The 18,845-nt window shown below is 41.4% G+C and overlaps 1 protein-coding gene across 1 annotated transcript in view; it reads left to right on the top strand.

Annotated features, from left to right (window-relative positions):
* Positions 1-8,273: 8,273 nt before the first annotated feature.
* The window catches only part of Sepsecs (Sep (O-phosphoserine) tRNA:Sec (selenocysteine) tRNA synthase), a 31,747-nt gene continuing 21,175 nt past the window's right edge, over positions 8,274-18,845 (top strand). The window contains exons 1-6 of the mRNA XM_027386961.2: positions 8,274-8,445; positions 8,996-9,150; positions 11,903-12,021; positions 12,344-12,502; positions 13,680-13,833; positions 17,395-17,497. Coding sequence (XP_027242762.1) covers positions 8,332-8,445; positions 8,996-9,150; positions 11,903-12,021; positions 12,344-12,502; positions 13,680-13,833; positions 17,395-17,497 — 804 coding nt within the window. The 5' untranslated portion in view covers positions 8,274-8,331. The remainder of the gene's footprint in view (positions 8,446-8,995; positions 9,151-11,902; positions 12,022-12,343; positions 12,503-13,679; positions 13,834-17,394; positions 17,498-18,845) is intronic.

Below are 18,845 nucleotides of genomic sequence, written 5' to 3'. Positions count from 1 at the left end.
CAATTTCTTGGAGAGGTATGCAGTGGGCCTTCTCCAAGGCCCCAGTTTTTGGGTGAGGACTCCCTTGGCATAGCCTTCTTTCTCATCTATAAAGAGTTCAAATGGCTTAGCTAAGTCCGGTAGACCCAGGGCTGGTGATTCAAGGAGAGCCTTTTTGATGTCGGTGAAGGCTTTCTTTTGGGGCTCTTCCCATTTAAAAGCAACCCCTGGCCGAGTGAGGGGGTAGAGGGGAGCCGCCATTTCGGCAAACCCGGGGATCCATAGGCGGCAGAAGCCTGCCGTTCCCAAGAACTCTCTCAGTTGGCGGGGATTTTGTGGGGTGGGAATGTCTAAGATGGCTCGCATACGGGCTTCCGTTAGCCATCGCCGTCCATCCTTTATCTTGTATCCTAAATAGGTCACCTGTTTCTGACATATCTGGGCCTTCTTGGCGGATGCCCGGTACCCTAGGCTCCCAAGAGTCTGGAGGAGGGCTTGAGTGCCTTCCTTGCATTCTTCTTTGGTTTTGGCTGCCAGGAGGATGTCATCTACATACTGTAAGAGGATTAGCGCGGGGTACCGGACCCGGAATCCTGCCAGGTCCTGATGTAAAGCTTCATCAAAAAGGGTGGGGCTGTTCTTAAACCCTTGAGGTAACCTAGTCCAAGTTAGCTGCCCAGAGATTCCAAGGTCAGCATCCTGCCATTCAAAGGCAAATATAGGTTGGCTGGTGGGATGCAGGCGGAGGCAGAAGAAGGCATCTTTAAGATCTAAGACTGTATACCAGGTATAGTTGGGTGGCAATCCGCTCAGCAAATTATAAGGGTTGGGGACAGTAGGGTGTATGTCCTCTATCCTTTTATTGACCTCCCTCAGATCCTGTACTGGCCTATAGTCATTGGTTCCTGGCTTCCTGACGGGCAACAAGGGTGTATTCCAAGGAGATTTACAGGGCGTCAGAATCCCTTGTTCAAGTAACCTTTTAATGTGTGGCCGGATTCCTTTGCGGGCCTCTTTAGGCATCAGGTACTGCTTGACGGATGCAGGAAGGGCGGCAGCTTTTAAGGTTACTATAATTGGGGCCTGGTTGATGGCAAGGCCCATCCCGCCTATCTCAGCCCAGGCTTGGGGAAACTCCAAGAGCCAGTGGTCAGGGGTTTCCTGGTTGCCTGGGTTAGTCTCTTTTTCATGGAGCCTATATTCATCTTCTATGGACATTGTCAAGATGGTGAGGGGAATTCCTTCTGGCCCTGTGACTTTGACTTTTGATTTCTCAAAGTGTATTTGAGCTTTTAGTTTGGACAATAGGTCCCGTCCTAGTAAGGGATAGGGGCAATCAGGCACATGGAGGAAAGAGTGCATGACCTTACCGGTCGCGAGCTGGAGCTGCCGATCTGTGGTCCAACGGTACTGCTTTCCACCCGTAGCCCCCTGTACCCATGCAGTCCGGTGACTCAGGGGTCCGGGTGACTGATTCAGAACGGAATGTTGTGCCCCTGTATCTACTAGGAAGGTGACCGGATGCCCCCCGACTTGCAGTGTTATCCTGGGCTCAGGGGGGGGGCTCCTGGCCCTGACTTCTCTAATCTTCTAGGTTTAGAAGGTCAGAGGTTCTTGGCCGTGGAGGCTTGGCCCGGGGGTTCTTAGGGCATTCTTTTGCCCAATGTCCTTTTTCTTTGCAGTAAGCGCATTGATCCCTGTCCAGGTGGGGCCCCCTTCTGCCATCCCTCTGCCTATTCTGTCTCTGACCTGTCACTACTGTGGCCAATAGCCTGCTCATCTCTCTATTCCGCTTACGGTCTCTTGCAGCCTCTTTTTCCTCAGCTTCTTTTCTCAGTCTTTCCTCTCTTTCCTGGGCTTCCTTTCTCCAACGTTCTTCTCTTTCTGTCTGTGTCTCTCTCTTATTAAAAATACGTTCTGCTTCCTTTAACAAGTCTTGGAGCGTATATCCTCGTAAATTTTCTAGCCTTTGGAGCTTGTTTCTTATGTCTGGAGCTGACTGCCAAATAAAGGACATAGAAACGCTGGTGGCCTGCCCTGGATCTTCCGGATCATAGGGAGTATACATTCTATATGCTCCTTTTAGTCTCTCTAGAAAAGTGGCGGGCGATTCCTCCGCCCCCTGTATCACCTGCTTTACCTGGGCCAAATTGGTGGGTCGGCGTCCTGCCCCCCGGAGACCCGCTACCAGCAACTGGCGATAGAGACGTAGATGGGTCCTACCTGCTTCAGTAGTAAAATCCCATTCAGGTCTTTCAAGAGGGCAAGCCGCATCGATTTCATTGGGCAGCTGGGTGGGCTGCCCGTTGGCTCCTGGGACATTCTTTCGTGCTTCTAGTAGAACGCGCTGTTTCTCCTCCGAGGTTAAGAGAACCTGCAAAATCTGTTCACAATCATCCCAGGTAGGTTGATGAGTTGTGAGGACCGATTCTATGAGAGATGTCAGCCTCACAGGGTCTGCAGAGAAGGAAGGATTATTATTTTTCCAGTTATAGAGGTCCGATGCTGAGAATGGCCAATATTGAGGTTGGCTATTCGGTCCAGTTCGGAGGGGCAAAGCGGTTGAATCTGGAACGGGCTGCTCCCTACGACCTCTTAGTCGGTGAGCCATTGGGGAAGGGTCAGGTGGGGGAGCTGAAGCCGTCTCTGCCGAGACGGCGGGGGCCGCTTCTGCCTCTGGCGGGGGCGGCAGCGCCGGGTATGGCGGGGGCTCCTCAATCAATAGGTCAGCCAACAGGTTTTCTCCCGGGGGAAGCACCTCAGGCGTCTTCTTTTCTTCAGCTTTAGCGTCCTTTACCGCTGTAGGGTAAAGGCTGGAGTGGGGAGGGAGCTGGGGATTGGAAAGGGTAGGGGTTGAGGGAATGGGCCGGTTGGGGCGGTTAGAGGGAGGAAGGGAGGGGGAGCCCTTGGGGTGTAGGAAAGGACGTATCCAGGGGGGGGTCCTGAACCAAGGCCTCCCAAGTGACTATGTATGCCACCTGGTCGGGATGCCCCTGTGGTCCAGGATCCATAGTCTTCTCTTTCACCTGAAATATAGTTTGGAGTTTAAAGGTACCATCTCGCGGCCAGCCAATGTCAAAGGCTGGCCATTCTGAGGAACAAAGAGTAATCCATTTGCGTTTACCCACATCAACAGATTGGTTATGAGCATAATCCTGCACATCTCTCCAGTGTGAGAGTGTTAGGGACAAAGGAGTGGTGATAGTTTGTCCCATAGTTTCTAGACTTAGTAGAACACAGATAATGGTTATAATACAAAGACTAAGCAAAACAGAACAGGCTTTCGCTGCGCGGTTTCGACACAGAGTCGAGAGTAAGATTTGAGAGGGGGTTGAAGAAGGGGGCCGGCCTTCTTCGTCCCCGGTAAGGATTGCAAATCCCTCAAGCCGAGGACCCTCTCCAAAGAGGCTGGGAAGCTGTCCAGTCATAGATCTCAGCTCAAAAACAAAAGTACAAAGGTGAGCCCACTAATGCTTCAATCGCTACCAGGACGTCTCCTGGAGCCGCGGTCGGGAGTCCGAACCCGTCAAATACAAATGTACGCAGCTGTGTACTACCAACGCGGGCGCGCAGTTCATAAAATGGTTTCAGACAGAAAGACAGGACAAGACGAGACAAGACAGTGGATCCACATAACACTTACCTCCCAAATGTGGGTCGGTGGTCCCTGGGCGGGGGTCTCGATCCCGGACCGAGCCCCCAAATGAAAGACCCCCGCAGAGGTACTTTCGTAGAAGGAGACCCACACCCAGGAATCAGCGAAACCACAAACTTTGGATGCAAGAACAAGAGGGTTTATTAATAACACGGATATCCGGGGCTTAGCTTCTGTTTTGCCAAGCCCCGAGCCCCGGAAGGAGGGTCCTTTTTATAGGGGAAAACAGGCACAGTACAGAAGCGAAAAGCATCAAATCAGCATTTTCTCAAGGTTTAATAGTCAGGCGAAACGGCCTTATCTTCTGCTGGTCCAGATGGCTGGCCTTGGGATGGAGCGATCCGGAGCGATCCGGCGGGGGTTGGCCTTGCGCGGGGCGGGGAGTGAGGGCCAGCAGCTGCAGGGATCAAAAGGTCGGTCGGGGAGAGTGCTGGGGAGGGAAGGATGTATTCGCGCGCGCGCCCCGCCAGCTGCCGACCAGAGTAGAAAAGCTACGGCCCGGGGCGGGGGGGGGGTCTTTCAAGGTAGAAACCAAGGCTTTTATTAGCTGGGATGCATTTTTGGATCTCAACTAGTCACTTCCAGGTGGCAAGGATTTGACCCATTACTCTATTAAGGTTGTTGAATTCAAATTCAGAAACACCCTTGGTCTAATCAATATTGTAAATAATAATCTTCTCTTTTCATGGAGCAATGGACATAAGTGAAGTGGTTATGCTGAATCATTTATGATCACTTGTTCATGGAATTGCAAGTGGGAGCACCAGTGGTTGAGATCCCCTCTTGTCTTGCTTAATGAGGTTGAAATTGCTTGGGTGTTTTAATCATTGGGGCTAGTGACAGATGGTCCATATAGCATGCACTGTGACTGAGGGAAGTGAATGGCATTAGAATAACTATGTCCTGGCTTACACAAATACAAGAATAAAAAGAAAAGAGGCCAAAAGCCAGGATGTGAGCAGATTTTATAGCTAAAACAAGCAGATGGAGACCTTGGTTTAATGCCTGGAAAGGGAGCCATCTACTTTGAGGCCATTGGCTTGTTTTGAAGGTCCTGTGCAGCCTATAGCTTTAGAAGATGAGCTGTTTCTGAAAGATCTCTTTAAAATCCTGTTTTCATTCTGACAGAATTCTGATCTGCTTTCTTCTATGAGTTTAAAAAAATACACATCAGTACACACAGAAGTGGGTTTCATTCTGGTATTTACATACATACTTTGTTCTTGAACTCCCTTCCTCTCCTTTCCTCCATCCCTTGCCTTCCTCTCAGTGTTCCTTTCCTTCCTCCAAGAGCCTTGTTTGCTTCATGTTGCATGTATTCTGTTACCCTCTTTTCTACCTCTGTGACTGGGAAAGAGTGCAGAGATTTCTCCATCTCCTGTTCTTGCTAAGGCCATTTTAGGTTTAACTAGAATCTGATCTCCTTCATGGAAAATCCTATGGAAAATACCTGAGTCTATTCTAGGTACTTGAGGCCAAGATGCCCCAGCTAATTTATCTTGGCTTCTGTCAAACTGCCTGCTTGTGCAAAACCTCCCCCTCCAGCTAACTGCTTGTCTTAGCTTTCTATTAAACTGCTTGTTCGCACAAAACCTCCTCTGCACTGCCAAGCAAAATAATACAATGTGGTTTTTGCCTTTAAAAGGTGTTTGCTCTATACACTTGGCAACACACTTGGGCCCCACATACCTGAGTGTAGTCCCATCCAGCTGGAATAAAGACTTTCAATTAACTATAAACTATCTTCTCTAGTGGTTAGTGGTCTCCCCATAACACTTCCCTCTTAAGATTTATTTCTGTTTTGTTTTTATGATCCCTTTCTTTGTTCCATATCTACCCCCTCTCTCTCTCTCTCTCTCTCTCTCTCTATATATATATATATATATATATATATATATATATGCGTGTGTGTGTGTGTATGTCCCTATAAAATGAAAATCTATGATCTAAATATGAGAGAAAACATGCATATTTATTTTTCTGAATCTGGCTCCCCCCAACAATAGTTTTCAGCTCTGTACATCTTCATGAAAATGTTATGATTTAGCTTTTCTGTATGCCTTCATAAAATTCTACTAGGTGTATATACTCCATTATTTTATCCATTCATTTCTTGATGGGCATACAATCTTGTTTTTAATTTCTTAAATATTATGGCTCATGCAGCTATAAATGTGGCAGGTATTTTTGTGGCAGGTCTACAGTACTACTTTTTAGACTTTCTTTGTTTTTGGAGATAGGGTTTCACCACATGGCTCTGGTTGGTCTGGAATTTACTATGTAGACCAGGCTAGCTTCAAACTCACAGAGATTTGCCTCTCTCTGCCTTCAAGTGCTGGGAATCAAAGACATGTGCTCCTTGGCCCAGCCTCTATTTTTAATGTTTTGATGAAACTTTCTGCTGACTTGTGTAGTGACTGCTTCCCATTGCTTTTCTGGTTGTGAAAGACCGACTCTCTGGAATTTCACTGTTGCATTTCATGTTAATTATAATAAGTAAGATTCCTTCCAGTGAGGCCCGAGAACAGTCTCTCCTGTTTTTACCAAGAGATGGACTTTTTTTGTTGAGGAACACAATTAAGAACTTACATAGGAAGGTGTTGTGGGGATACTAGGACTAGGTATTGAACATGACAATATTTCATTTTATGTACGTGTGGCGGGGTAGATTCTATTACTAGAAGTGAAATCTCTAATTCATGGGCCTTCCAGTAAATGATTCATAGGAAATAACCTAAGTATCCCTAGGGTAATGGAGTACTCAGCCATACAGATTTATGGAATCACTTCCTTTGCACCTTTGGTTAAGAAATCTTAAAGTTTTGCTAATTTAAATATGAGGATGTTCTTGGTCCTTTCAGCTCAACAAAAAGAGTTGCAAAGGCAATGTAGTTTTCAGGAAAGATTATATATTATTCAGAATTGCAATTGAGTAAGGGATAACAACTTAGGGTAGTAATTGCATAAAATATGTGCCTTGGTCACTATTGAGATTTTTTTTTCAAGACAGGGTTTCACTGTGTGTAGCCCTTGCTGTCCCTGGAACTTATTCTGTAGACCAGTCTGGTGTCAAACTCACAGAGATCTGCTTGCCTCTGCCCTTCTGAGTGCTGGGATTAAAAGTGTGCACCACCACTACCCAGCAGGATTTTCTTTTTTTCTTTTCTTTCTTTTTTTTTTTGACCCAGGTTAAAACAAAATAAAATAACTTTCAGTGACTGTAAAGGCTGTGGCTTTTGGCAAGGAAATACTGTAGACCACCCTGAGAACAGACATACAATTACTAAAAGCTGTTTTTTTTTTTTGTTTGTTTGTTTTAAATCAGTCTAAAATGGTGAAAAGGCTACTGAGGTCATGGCTCAGTGCACTATTTAGATTTTTCCTAGACTATGTTTAGGCAGGTTACACATGATTCTCAGTTAACCTCAGTGATATTTGTAAAGCTTCACAGCTAATGTTGACTTGAGAGAGTAACCAGCTTGCCTATGTTACAATGAGTGGCTTCATAGAGACATGTGATATGCTTTGAAGATATCTAATAGCCCCAAGCAACTGTCCTGGGAGGGTCAGAGATTAACTCAGCTAAAGTCCAACCACATTTCCCCCATTTTTTCTTTCCAAAGGCAAGGGACTTAGCACTGGTATTGTACAATGGAGTCTTTGAGTGGCAGAAGAGCTGTGACCTTTACATGGTCAAGGATTATTAATGGGTAAGGATTCTGGCTTGGCACAGTGATCTCTCAGATCATTTTCGTTATTTTCCACATACCCTTCTTTTCACATGAGCTTTATTTTTATTCGGCTACCAATCTAAAGGTAGGAGCACATCACAGAACCCCTTAACTTCTCGTCTATTTTGGTTGTGGGTTCTAACAGAGATGAGGAACTTTTCTCCCTTCAAACATCTCATAGTCACGTGGAATTTGTAGGCCATGTTTGCTCTCTTGCTGACATGCATGTACATGTGTTCTGCCATAGGGGAATTCTTCCATCTAAAGGTACACTATTTATGAACAAGTAATAGTAGTAAAGGTTCTCAAAGGAATTCTGTAGATCAAAATGAAGTACAGAAGGCTCCAGGACTCAGGTAAGACATTCCATAGGCTCCTCTTCCAATAGCAGGGTTGTGGATACAGTTATTGCCGCTTATTGCATGATTTGAAAAGAAAAAAAAAAAAAGAGTATCATGAGATAAATTCTCCATAGGAGTAGGGATCTATCATTTCATAAGGTTGTGAGGCAGTTAAACATATCAAGGTATGGATGCAAGGTTCTGGAATCTGACACAGTCTGGGGAAGGCTGAAACATGACTGGAGCAGATCAGAAATCTTCATTTCTTGAGAAGGCCACACAAGGGTACTTGTGTTTTCTCAACCCTCTCTTGAAGCCCTAGTGTTCTTGACTATAAGAGGGTTTACCTAGCCCAAGTCAACGCCCCTTTCCTCCCTCCGCTAAACTTGCCAACTCCCTTATGAATGCTCAAGGTCTCTGACTTCTTTCCAGTTGATGGTGGTGGGTGTGTGTGTGGTGGGGGAGGCGCGCGGGGGCGGGGGAGGGGCGAATGCGGGCAGACGACTCTACACATGCGCGTAAACCGGCGCCGGCAGCCTGGGGTATTTTGGGTCCACAGCCGCCCCGTACTGTCTGGGCGGCGCGCTGCATCCTGGACCTCGGCGTGTACTTTGCGGGTGCTGTCATGAACCCCGAGAGCTTCGCAGCGGGCGAGCGGCGGGTTTCGCCTTCTTACGTGAGGCAGGGCCGGGAGGCTCGGCGTGCGCACGAGCACCTCATACAGCTGCTACTAGAGCAGGTATTCCCCTGCCTCGGCGCCCGGGTTCTGCGTCTTCCGGGTGGGGAGAGGAGGAGCAGCGCACTCCTCACTCAGTTTGGAAACTGCCAAAGTCCAGGTCTTCGGCCAGCCTGGGCCACTCGGGGGACGTGTGTTTGGTGAACCCACTCCCGCAAGGCAGCTTTCCGCCAGACGTCTCAGGCAGGCCTGGCTCCTGACTGTAGTCCTGAACTTGAGTGCCCCTAAAGTTTGACAGCCTCTAGTTCGAAAACGCCTCTTTGAGGGCATTGTCTTGTCAGTTACCAGTTACCCAAACTTAGTTGAGATTTTATTAAGAATCCTAGCAAACTTGAGTGTATTACGTCAATTTGCAATCTCTAGTTTGTAGTTAAATAGAATACGAACGTTTGGTCAACTGGCAGTTTCTCCATAGTTGCTAAGTTTGTTTCTGATTTGAGGAATCAAGGGGCACAACACAGAACACATTTAAAAAAATTCACGTACATTGATGTGGGCTTTTAGGGAACGATAATTTTCCTGAATATAAATATCATTACCATTTTTCTTTAAGGGCAAGTGTCCAGAGGATGGCTGGGATGAAAGTACACTTGAAGTCTTTCTTCATGAACTTGCAATCATGGATAGCAACAATTTCTTGGGTAATTGTGGTGTGGGAGAAAGGGAAGGGAGAGTGGCCTCTGCTTTGGTTGCTCGTCGTCATTACAGGTACGTTTCTTAAACTAGTTGTGAAAACATTGGGTTTCACAGCCCCCCTCCAGGGAGTAGGAGGCGCTTAAAGATGGTGTTGGTATTCTTAAAAGTTTTCACTCACAGATAATTTCTTCCCTCTGCAAATGGGCATGGAAATCAAGTGGAACCAGGAGATGGGAACTCTGAGCAGATGCTTTTCATGACAGAGATGAAATTCTAATATATGGTGGTTTCCCTTTAGACCCTTCATGGTCAACAGCGCTGTGTTCTAATAATATTTAACTAGTAAATCCCTTTGGGTCCAAAAGCTTAATGTTGTCAATACAAAACACACAATTTACTTCAGAGGAGTATGAGTTACTCTAAAGATACATGTAAGTGACAAGTGCCACACATATGTTCTGGTGTAACCATTTCATGAAATTTTTACAATAAAATAGTCACAGAACAAAGAAAATCATAGGCTAAGACACTTTTAAAATACACTAGTAGAAATATGGAGGTAGGCCAGTTAACAGCAAAGCAAGGAAATCCTATTGTAAGCTTCAGATAGCCTTTAGGTAGGTGAAATCCATTACAGGATCTCTGTCCATACCACAAGGATTTACCTAATAGTCATGGAGGTGACAGGTCTCACACAGGGAAGATACTTTGGTTCTGGACATACCTACAACTTGCCACAATCATAGAAGTTCAGACAGCCCTGTAGAATGTTTAATGTAGGTATGGCCTTTTTTTGTTTAGTTTTTGAATTTCAGTTGACATACATCATAGTCGTCTTTCTTTTCTTTTTTCTCTTTAGTTTTTAAAAGTTAAGTGTCTCAAAAAAAAAAAAAAAGGCTTTGTTTAGCTAGGCGTTGGTGGCGCACGCCTTTAATCCCAGCACTCGGGAGGCAGAGGCAGGTGGATCTCTGAGTTAGAGGCCAGCCTGGTCTCCAGAGGGAGTGCCAGGATAGGCTCCAAAGCTACACAGAGAAACCCTGTCTTGAAAAACAAAAGACAAAACAAACAAACAAACAAAAAACAAAAAACAAAAAAAAAGTAAGTGTCTCACTCTATAACTGTGGCTATTCTGGAACTCACTATGTAGATGATGCTGGCCTTGGATTTATAGAGGTGTACCTTCCTCTGTCTCCTGAATGGCAGGATTAAAGATGTATGTCACCACACCAAGCCATATTTCCTTTTTAACTTGCAGGTTTTATTGGAGACTAATGACCTTGAAAGCTTGGTTTATCAGTATCTGAATTCCATTTTATAAGTGCCTTTTTGTTTTTGTTGCAGTCAATGGAGGAACAAGTGTATTAGATAATTACATTATTTGCATTAGTTTTGAAAGGTTTTTTTTTTTTTTTTAATCCAGTCTGAAAAGTGTTTTATTTACTTTTTTTCTTCAAGACCTGCCTCTGCATCCTGAGTGCTAGGATTAAAGGCATGAGCCACCACTGCCTGGCAAAAATAATTGAGTTATTAATTGATAGTGCTTTTGGATATGATTGCTTATTTCCGTCTACTATCCTTTCTGTGAGAAATATGAACTCTTAAAAACCATTTTGATTTTTAAATCAAGGTGCACTTTTTGAGGCACACTAAGATTTTTTTTTTATTTTAATAAAAACTTTTGCAGTTTGAACTGTTGATAATGAGTATGGATGTAAATTTCCTGTCTAATAGTGCTGTGGTAGCATGGTTCATATATAATTTATGTAGAAGGCATGTATATATAAGGTTTGCTCATAAGGAAGTACAGCACTAGTGCTCTATGATACTCTCCTTATATAGTTTCTGACCTAACTGAATGTAAGAGATTGAATTTACAGAAGGATTATTTCTTTATTTTAAAGAGCATTCAGATGCATCTGTAAGTGTATAGGACCATCTAAGGCAAGTGGATTTGTACACTCATTTTCAAGAAACGTAACTAAAAAAAAAATTAGGACAGTTTTTGTTAGGAATGATGGTACTGCATGTAATCCCAGCAGTTATCAGAAACAGGGAGGATCCAAAGTATAGGGTTGGCCAGTGCTACCTAGTGAGATCCCATCTCAAAAGACCACCATCAGCAAATTAGGACAGTTTCTGAAGCACTAGTTCTTTCAGGTTGGAATCTGTCCCACTGCTGTGGTGGGGGAAGGAAAGGGAGTAGGATGTTTCCTGTACCATGTTTTTAAACAGATCATTCCAAAGGTTAAGTGGCTTAAAAGGATCACTATTTCTCCCGGTTTGCTGAGTGTTTTGGCTTTCTTATGTAGTTGTCAAATGTCAGCTAAGAGTGTAGTTTTGTTGATGGGTAGAGTCGGCAGTCTATTAAAGATGACTTGGTTCCATGACTGAGGGTTCAGCTTGCCTCTTCCTGTGATGTGAGCTCCTCCCAACATGGCAGCTGAATTTTGAGAGGCAGTACACACTAGCAAACTCTTCAAGAAATCTGATGAAGACTTTAGTGCTCCTTATGACCTTCTAGAACTTAGAGGCGCCAGACAATTATTTTTATGTTCTTCCCAGTCAATCATGTCAGTAAGGACAGCCCTACATATGGATCTAGATATGTGAGAGAATTAGATTTTTTTCTTGGTTTGGATCAACAGGAGAAAAGAAATTGATATGATTGTCTTTGGAGATTATTCCACATTGGGTAATAACTGAAGTGTACAAATACAGTGAAAGATTGCGTCTGCTAGTTTTTGGTTATTTATTTGCAAACCTATGTATTGATTACTTGAAGATTGAGTGTCTTTGTACAGTTTTTGGTCCATTTTTTGCTTAGGTTCATCCATGGAATTGGACGATCTGGTGATATTTCTGCTGTGCAACCAAAAGCTGCAGGCTCTAGCCTCTTGAACAAAATTACCAATTCTTTGGTGCTTGATGTCATAAAGCTGGCCGGTATGTGTTATGTCAATCATAATGTGACTTGTGAGTAAACAGCACACTAGTTTCTTATATTTAAACTCTTCAAAAACAATATGAGTGGCTTTTAAGAGGTCACACGTGTAAACCTATTTCAGACCAAGACAGAAAATAACCCCAGGAATGACTTAAAAACAAGTTTCATGAGATCAAATGAGAAAGAGAAACACCAAAGTTACAGGCCATTTTATTTTATAACTGAAATGTATAATGTATGATTTCTTCCAGAAGGATGTTGACTTTTAGTTGTTTTTATTTTTTAGATGGGATAATAAATTGCTTTATTTCTTATTTGTAGGTGTTCATTCTGTGGCCAATTGCTTTGTAGTTCCTATGGCAACCGGTATGAGTCTAACTTTGTGTTTTTTAACATTACGACACAAAAGACCAAAGGCCAAGTATATCATATGGCCACGGATAGACCAGAAGTCCTGCTTTAAGTCCATGGTCACTGCAGGTAAAAGACATGCAGCATATGTAGTGTTTTAAATGTCCAATGGGAAAATTCAAGATTTTTATGTAGCTAGGTAATGAAAAATTAAATGTGCACCAAATTCATGCTTTAAAGAAATTGTAGTATTCATAAAACTTAGCACATATTTTGTTTTAGCAACTTGTAAGCTTATGTATACTTATATTTGCCATTAAAGTTTGCATAATTATTTGTGAGGTGATCTTTAATTATGTGCTAGTTAAGTACAATATTTTAATTAAAAATCCAAAGGACTCTTGGGCCATGAGATGAGTCAGTAATCTCCAGGAAACAAATTAATTTTCTTCAGTGGTAAAACAAAGTTTATGTGTGTGATTTATTTTAATACTTGAATTTTGTTGTCTATCTCTGAGTAAAGTAAACACAAGTGAAACTGATATGTTTCTAAAGAATAAGTAGGCTTCATTTTTTTTTTTTCTGTTTTTGATAGAACTTGAACTAGAGAATAGTAGTATTTTTGGTTACTAACACCTGAGCAATTAACTTCTGTAGACCTCTGGTTAACATGTGCTTTCCTTACTTTATAGAATCTGTTGGTCCCTGTCATTTCAAAGTGCTAAAGGGCCAGTCTTGTTGTCTAATTGTCCTTCATACCCTTTTGACTTGTTTCTGATTAATGCCAGTTTTGATTGTCTTAGTTAGGGTTTCTTTTGCTGTGAATAGACACCATGACCATAGCAACTCTTAAAAAGGAAAAACATTTAATTGGGGTGACTTACATTTTCAGAGGTTCAGTCCATTATCATTATGATGACTGGCAGGCTGAGTCATGGTGTGGGAAAGTAGCTGAGAGTCCTACATCTTGATGTCCAAGCAAGAGAAAGTGTTCTGAGACACTGGGTGAGGCTTGAGCATAAATGAGACCTCAAAGCTCACCCCCACCGTAACACATTTCTTCCAATAAGGCCATACCTACTCCCATAAAGCCATAACTCCTAATAGTGCCACTACCTATGAGCTTATGGGGGCCAATTATATTCAAACTACCACAGTGAGCCACTGTCTTTATTTCTAAAGGAAAAGCTTGTCATTTAAATAAGTATTTAGAGTTCTTATGTGCAATTGCATTGCTTCTTAGAGTTCTAGAGTCATCTTGCATTTAATTGACACTAATGCTTAGATTTCTGGTTGACTTGGTTAGGCTTTGAACCTGTGGTGATAGAAAATGTTTTGGAAGGCGATGAGCTGCGCACTGACCTGAATGCAGTGGAGGCTAAAGTCCAGGAACTCGAGCCTGATCATATTCTGTGCATTCATTCTACTACATCCTGTTTTGCTCCACGGGTGCCTGATAGGTAACTGACTTGTGAATATTGGTCTTTAGATGCTTGCTTTACCAGTCTTTTGGATAAATTGTGTTCACCAATTCTTAAGCATGTTGTGATAACATTTGGTAGTAAGTAGTGAATATATTTGCCTGAGAGAATAGGTTGACTGTAGGCAGAATTATTGTAGTGGGTTGGAGAAGCTTGATACTGAAGAAAAAACAGCTGATATGGAGGTGCAGATCTGCTTATCCAAACCTTAGTATATATTATTTGTCTGCTTTCCTGCTCTTGCCGTCTCAGTGTCATTTTCTTCATTGCTTAAGCTTTTCCAAGTGAATTGCTGGCTTAATAGTTTTTCCTATCTCTATTTCTTTGGCTTTGCAGTTCATTTGCTAAGTAGGAACTATCATCACTAATAGATTATAAATAAAGTATTTTAGGATTATTTACATTTCTTTGATTGGGAGATTAAGCTAGATGTGTATAGTAGTTGTCCACATTTTGATGATAATATAAATTAGAAAATTAAAACCATGGGGTGGCAGATGTCCCCTTTTCTAAAGGGTAGCCACAGGTTTTTTTTTTTTTTTAATTTTGAAAATGTCATATGGCTTAAGTTTATTAACAGAAATTCTGTTTTTGCCAGAAGCTCTGGTTTGGTCTCATTTCAACGTCTTTAACAGAAGTGCTAATAATTATAAGAATTGTGTAACTTTGGACTCTGGTTGCTAAACTTTTGTATTTGTGGATTCATGGTTTGGCAGTGATAACCACATGTTAGCTTTTATTATCTTACAGGCAAATTTTAAAAGATCATATTGAAGCCGTGCTCTTGAAAATTTGCCTTGGGTCATTCATGAGCCTATGAATGCTGTTTTAAAATTATGTTGCATATGCTGTAGTAGTTTACTAATGACCAATCATTTTAAAATTCTATCGAAATAGTAAAGAAATGGTATTCCTTAAAAATTTTGATATCTAGAAAATTTTAATGAATAGAAGTAATCCTCATTTCTCAAAACAGCAAGTATGTAGGTGTTGTATTAGTTGAATTATTTTTCTCTGGGGAGTTTTGCTTCATTTTGAGCCATGTTTTCAGTGTGTGTAGTGCTGCATTGTTTTACACATAGTCCTGTTAGAAAAAGAATCAGGAGAATTTAAAAATCAGCAAGTCGTCATTTGTTGTTCATTAGTTGTATGATGTAATGAATGCATTTGATGAGTGAAGTTTATGAAAATGTCAGTGTAAAGTTAGTAGTGTATTTGATTTTCTGATTTTATAGTCTTAATTTTAGTGGTGTAGCATTTATTTTGTTTTTATTGGTCAATTATTAGGAAGTATTGAATAATATGAAATCCATGTAAAAGAATGTTACCTTTGGTGGCTATTAAAATTAGCTTCTGATTTAGAATACAGTGGGATTCACATGGAAAATCTGTTTTCTCCTTTTCTTTGCCTTTCATTTAATACCTTTTTATGACCTATTAACACATCGGATTAATTTAGATCATTTAAAAGCTACTTACAAGTTGTTTTTTAAAATAACTTTAATATTATGGTATTTTATTTTCAAGGAAGTTATCAGAGAATTCTTTCACTACAGCACACACGTGAAGAATATATGTGTGTGTGTTCAAAGTCTATTTTGTTAGTAACAGAAGTGATTTTGGTATTGATTGTGAGGCAGGTGTGTGTGTGTGTGTGTGTGTGTGTGTCCCAATGGTTGATTTTGGGTGTCTTCCTCTATCACTGTCCACTTTATTCTTTGAGACAGGGTCTCTCATTGAACCTGGAGCTTCCTGCTTCAGTTAGAATGGCTAGTGCTCAAGCCCCAGAAATCATTCTGTCTCTGCCTGCCTGGTGCTGGGATTATAGGCACACAGTGCCAGCCTGACTTTTTTAAATGTGGAATTGAACTCAGGTCCTCATGCTTGCAAGGCAAGCACTTTACTGACTGATTGATCCATCTCTCCAGCCCTAAAAATTATGTTTTATTCATGTCTTAGTCAGTGTTCTGTTGATGTGAGAAGACCCCATGACCACGACAACTCTTCTAAAGGAAAACATTTAATCGGGGCTTGCTTACAGTTTCAGAGGTTTAGTTTATTACCATGGCAGGGAGCATGGTGACATGCAGCTAGACCTGGTGCTGGAACAATAGCTGGAAATTCTATATCAAGATCCACAGGCAGCAAGAAGAGACAATGGGCCTGGCTTGTGCTTCTGAAACCTCAGAGCCCACCCCCAGTGACACATCTCCAGCAAGGCTACATCTCCTATTCCTTCTCAAGTAATTTGACTTCCTGATGACTAAGCACTCAAATGTATGAGTCTGTTGGGGGCCATTATTGTCCAAATCACAATTCATAATACTTAAAGGAAGCAAATTGAAAGTTTGACAAATGAACATGATCTTATTCCCATGTATAGTTTTAAAACATACTTGTTCACATCTAGGAAAAAATATATTTCATGCATACCACTCATTTATTTATTTACTTGAGACAGGGTCTTGCTGTGTATCTCTGACTGGCTTGGGATTTGCTATGTAGAATTGGCTAGTCTTGAACTCACAGAGATCCATTTACTTCTGCCTCCCTGTGCCATGTATTTTAGGTACCTCCTTTTGGAAAGAAACATAAAAATGCTTTGCTTCCAAATTCTATTTGTGAAACAAAACATTTTAAAAAATTAGATTAATTGCATTGCATGATTTAATTATAGTTTTGCAGTATGCTGACATTTTTTTATGGGTGGCTTTGGTCAGAAGTAATATAGGATTTTGAGAAGGAACCTCTGCTGTGTTGTGGTTCATTACCATACTTAACATAAATTAGACTTTCAAATTGTCTTATGTGAGAGGTGTCAGACTAAAGAGTGAAGAAGGGTAGATTTTAAGCCAGCAATTTTTAAAAGGATGTAGCCCCCCCATCCAGCCGCTTTTTTTTTTCTTTTTAAAAATTAAGGTCTACTTGAAAGTGTATTTTTTTAAAATTTTTGTGAGATTTCTTAGGGTTTCTAGATACGCTTATTATTTTGCCAGTACTAGCTTCATTATGTTGAGCAGTCAAATCGGGAAGAAGAGGATTGCAGCACTTCATGAGGTGTCATCTAATCTTTGTATGTAAGAAGTTTGTATGTAAGAAGTTTGGAAATTGTTTAAAAGTTACTATCATAAACTTTTTTTGTTGGTTTCTTTCTTTTTTTTTTTTTTTCCTTTGAGACAGGGTCTCATTATGTAGCCTGGAACTTGCTGGGTATCCCTGGCCTGGACTTGGTATGGTAGACTAGTCTGGTCTCAAACTCAAAGAGATCCCCTCTGCTTCTGCCTGCAAAGTCATAAGCTTTTGTAAATATTTTTTTCCTCATTTATTGGAAACATTAAGAGGTTTTCTAAGTTTTTCCAACGTGCTTGCTATTTATTTCCAGGCTGATGAATTACATGTGAAGATACTACAGAGGGGATTCCGTTTGTCATTCCCCTCTTCCTTTCCTTGATATACCTTAAGACTATTAATAAAAACTTTCCATAATTATTTATAAAGCACAGTATGAGTATGTCTTTCTGTAAATGTTTATGTTTATAGATTAGAAGAACTGGCTGTGATTTGTGCTAAGTATGACATTCCGCATGTAGTCAACAACGCTTATGGATTACAGTCTTCCAAGTGCATGCATCTCATTCAGCAGGTGAATTATTATATTAATATTATATACTATAGGTTTATCACTTTTTTCCTACAACCTAATATAGTGAAAGTTATTTAGCTCTCTACTTTGGGGAGCATTAGAAACTTGTATCCAGTATTCTCTTAGTAAAAGTCATTATTCCTAGGTAGTATGATGGTAATTGGATAGTAGCTTTTAAAGATTTGTTTATGCATATATTTTATGTATATACTTGTGTCTGTGTAAGTGTATGCATACCTATGTGTCTGCATGCCTGTGTGCTTGTTTGTGCAGTTGGGGGCCAGAAGAGGGTGTTGAGTGTCTTATTGTTCTCCTATTCTGCTGAGGCAGGGTCTCTTCTGGGCCTGTGGGTTGAATTTTCTCAGGTAGGCTGGAAGCCAGCAAGCCCCAGTAGTCCTCCTGTCTTCACCCTTGTTGGTGCTAGGGTTTTAGGTGTGTGTGAAATGTCTGACTTGTCATGTGGGTTCTGGGATCCAAATTCTGATCCTGTGGTTACACAGCAGGTGTTCTTACTGGGTGAGCCATTTCTCCTGCCCCTGGGAAATAGATTTGATAGTCCTGAATCAACATAGAAATATTTCAGTAGCATTCTTAACTTCCTGGGATTTTTCTTTTTAAACCCAGGATACTCATTTTTCTAATGTATTGAATTACAGTATTTCAAAAACTATATTGATGATCATATTTTACATGGAAGAAAAAGAAAACAGGAAGAGTAAGAATGAACCATGGAAATATATAAACATTTTCAAATGTTAAAAATATAAAACATTTAAGTATTTTCCAATATTTAAAGAATCTTTTGGTAGCTGCTGCTTATGATCTTTACTTATTCACTCTTACCTTCTCTTTGGTGTCTTTTCATCATTCCTTAACTTTTCAAGGCTGCCTCACAGGTCTAGATGGATCGTGTATGATGCATATGGAGCAGAAGAAAGATATACAGCGTATACAGTGTTCTGTGCTGGAACTTGTGGAAACACTTTACATGGATGACTCACTTTTATTGCCTCCCTTTTCCCATTGTTCTCTTTAATTTCTAATACTTAGTGTGTGTGCGTTCATGCACACACATGTGTGCCATAACATACATATGGAGGTCAGAGGACAACTTGTAGGTGTCAGTTCTTTCCTTTAACCATATGGGTTCCAGAGATTGAATTTGGACTATCAGGGTTGGTGACAAGTGCCTTTAACCACAGTCATCTCACTGCTTCCCCTCCATCCTTTTGTTTTGTTTTGTTTTGTTTTTGTTTTTTTTTGAGACAGGGTTTCTCTTTGGAGGCTGTCTTGGAACTAGCTCTTGTAGACCAGGCTGGTCTTGAACTCACAGAGATCTGCCTGCTTC

This window comes from Cricetulus griseus (assembly GCF_003668045.3).
Source record: "Cricetulus griseus strain 17A/GY chromosome 1 unlocalized genomic scaffold, alternate assembly CriGri-PICRH-1.0 chr1_1, whole genome shotgun sequence".
Taxonomy (NCBI): Eukaryota; Metazoa; Chordata; class Mammalia; order Rodentia; family Cricetidae; genus Cricetulus; species Cricetulus griseus.
This window is presented reverse-complemented; position numbering and strand designations above follow the sequence as displayed.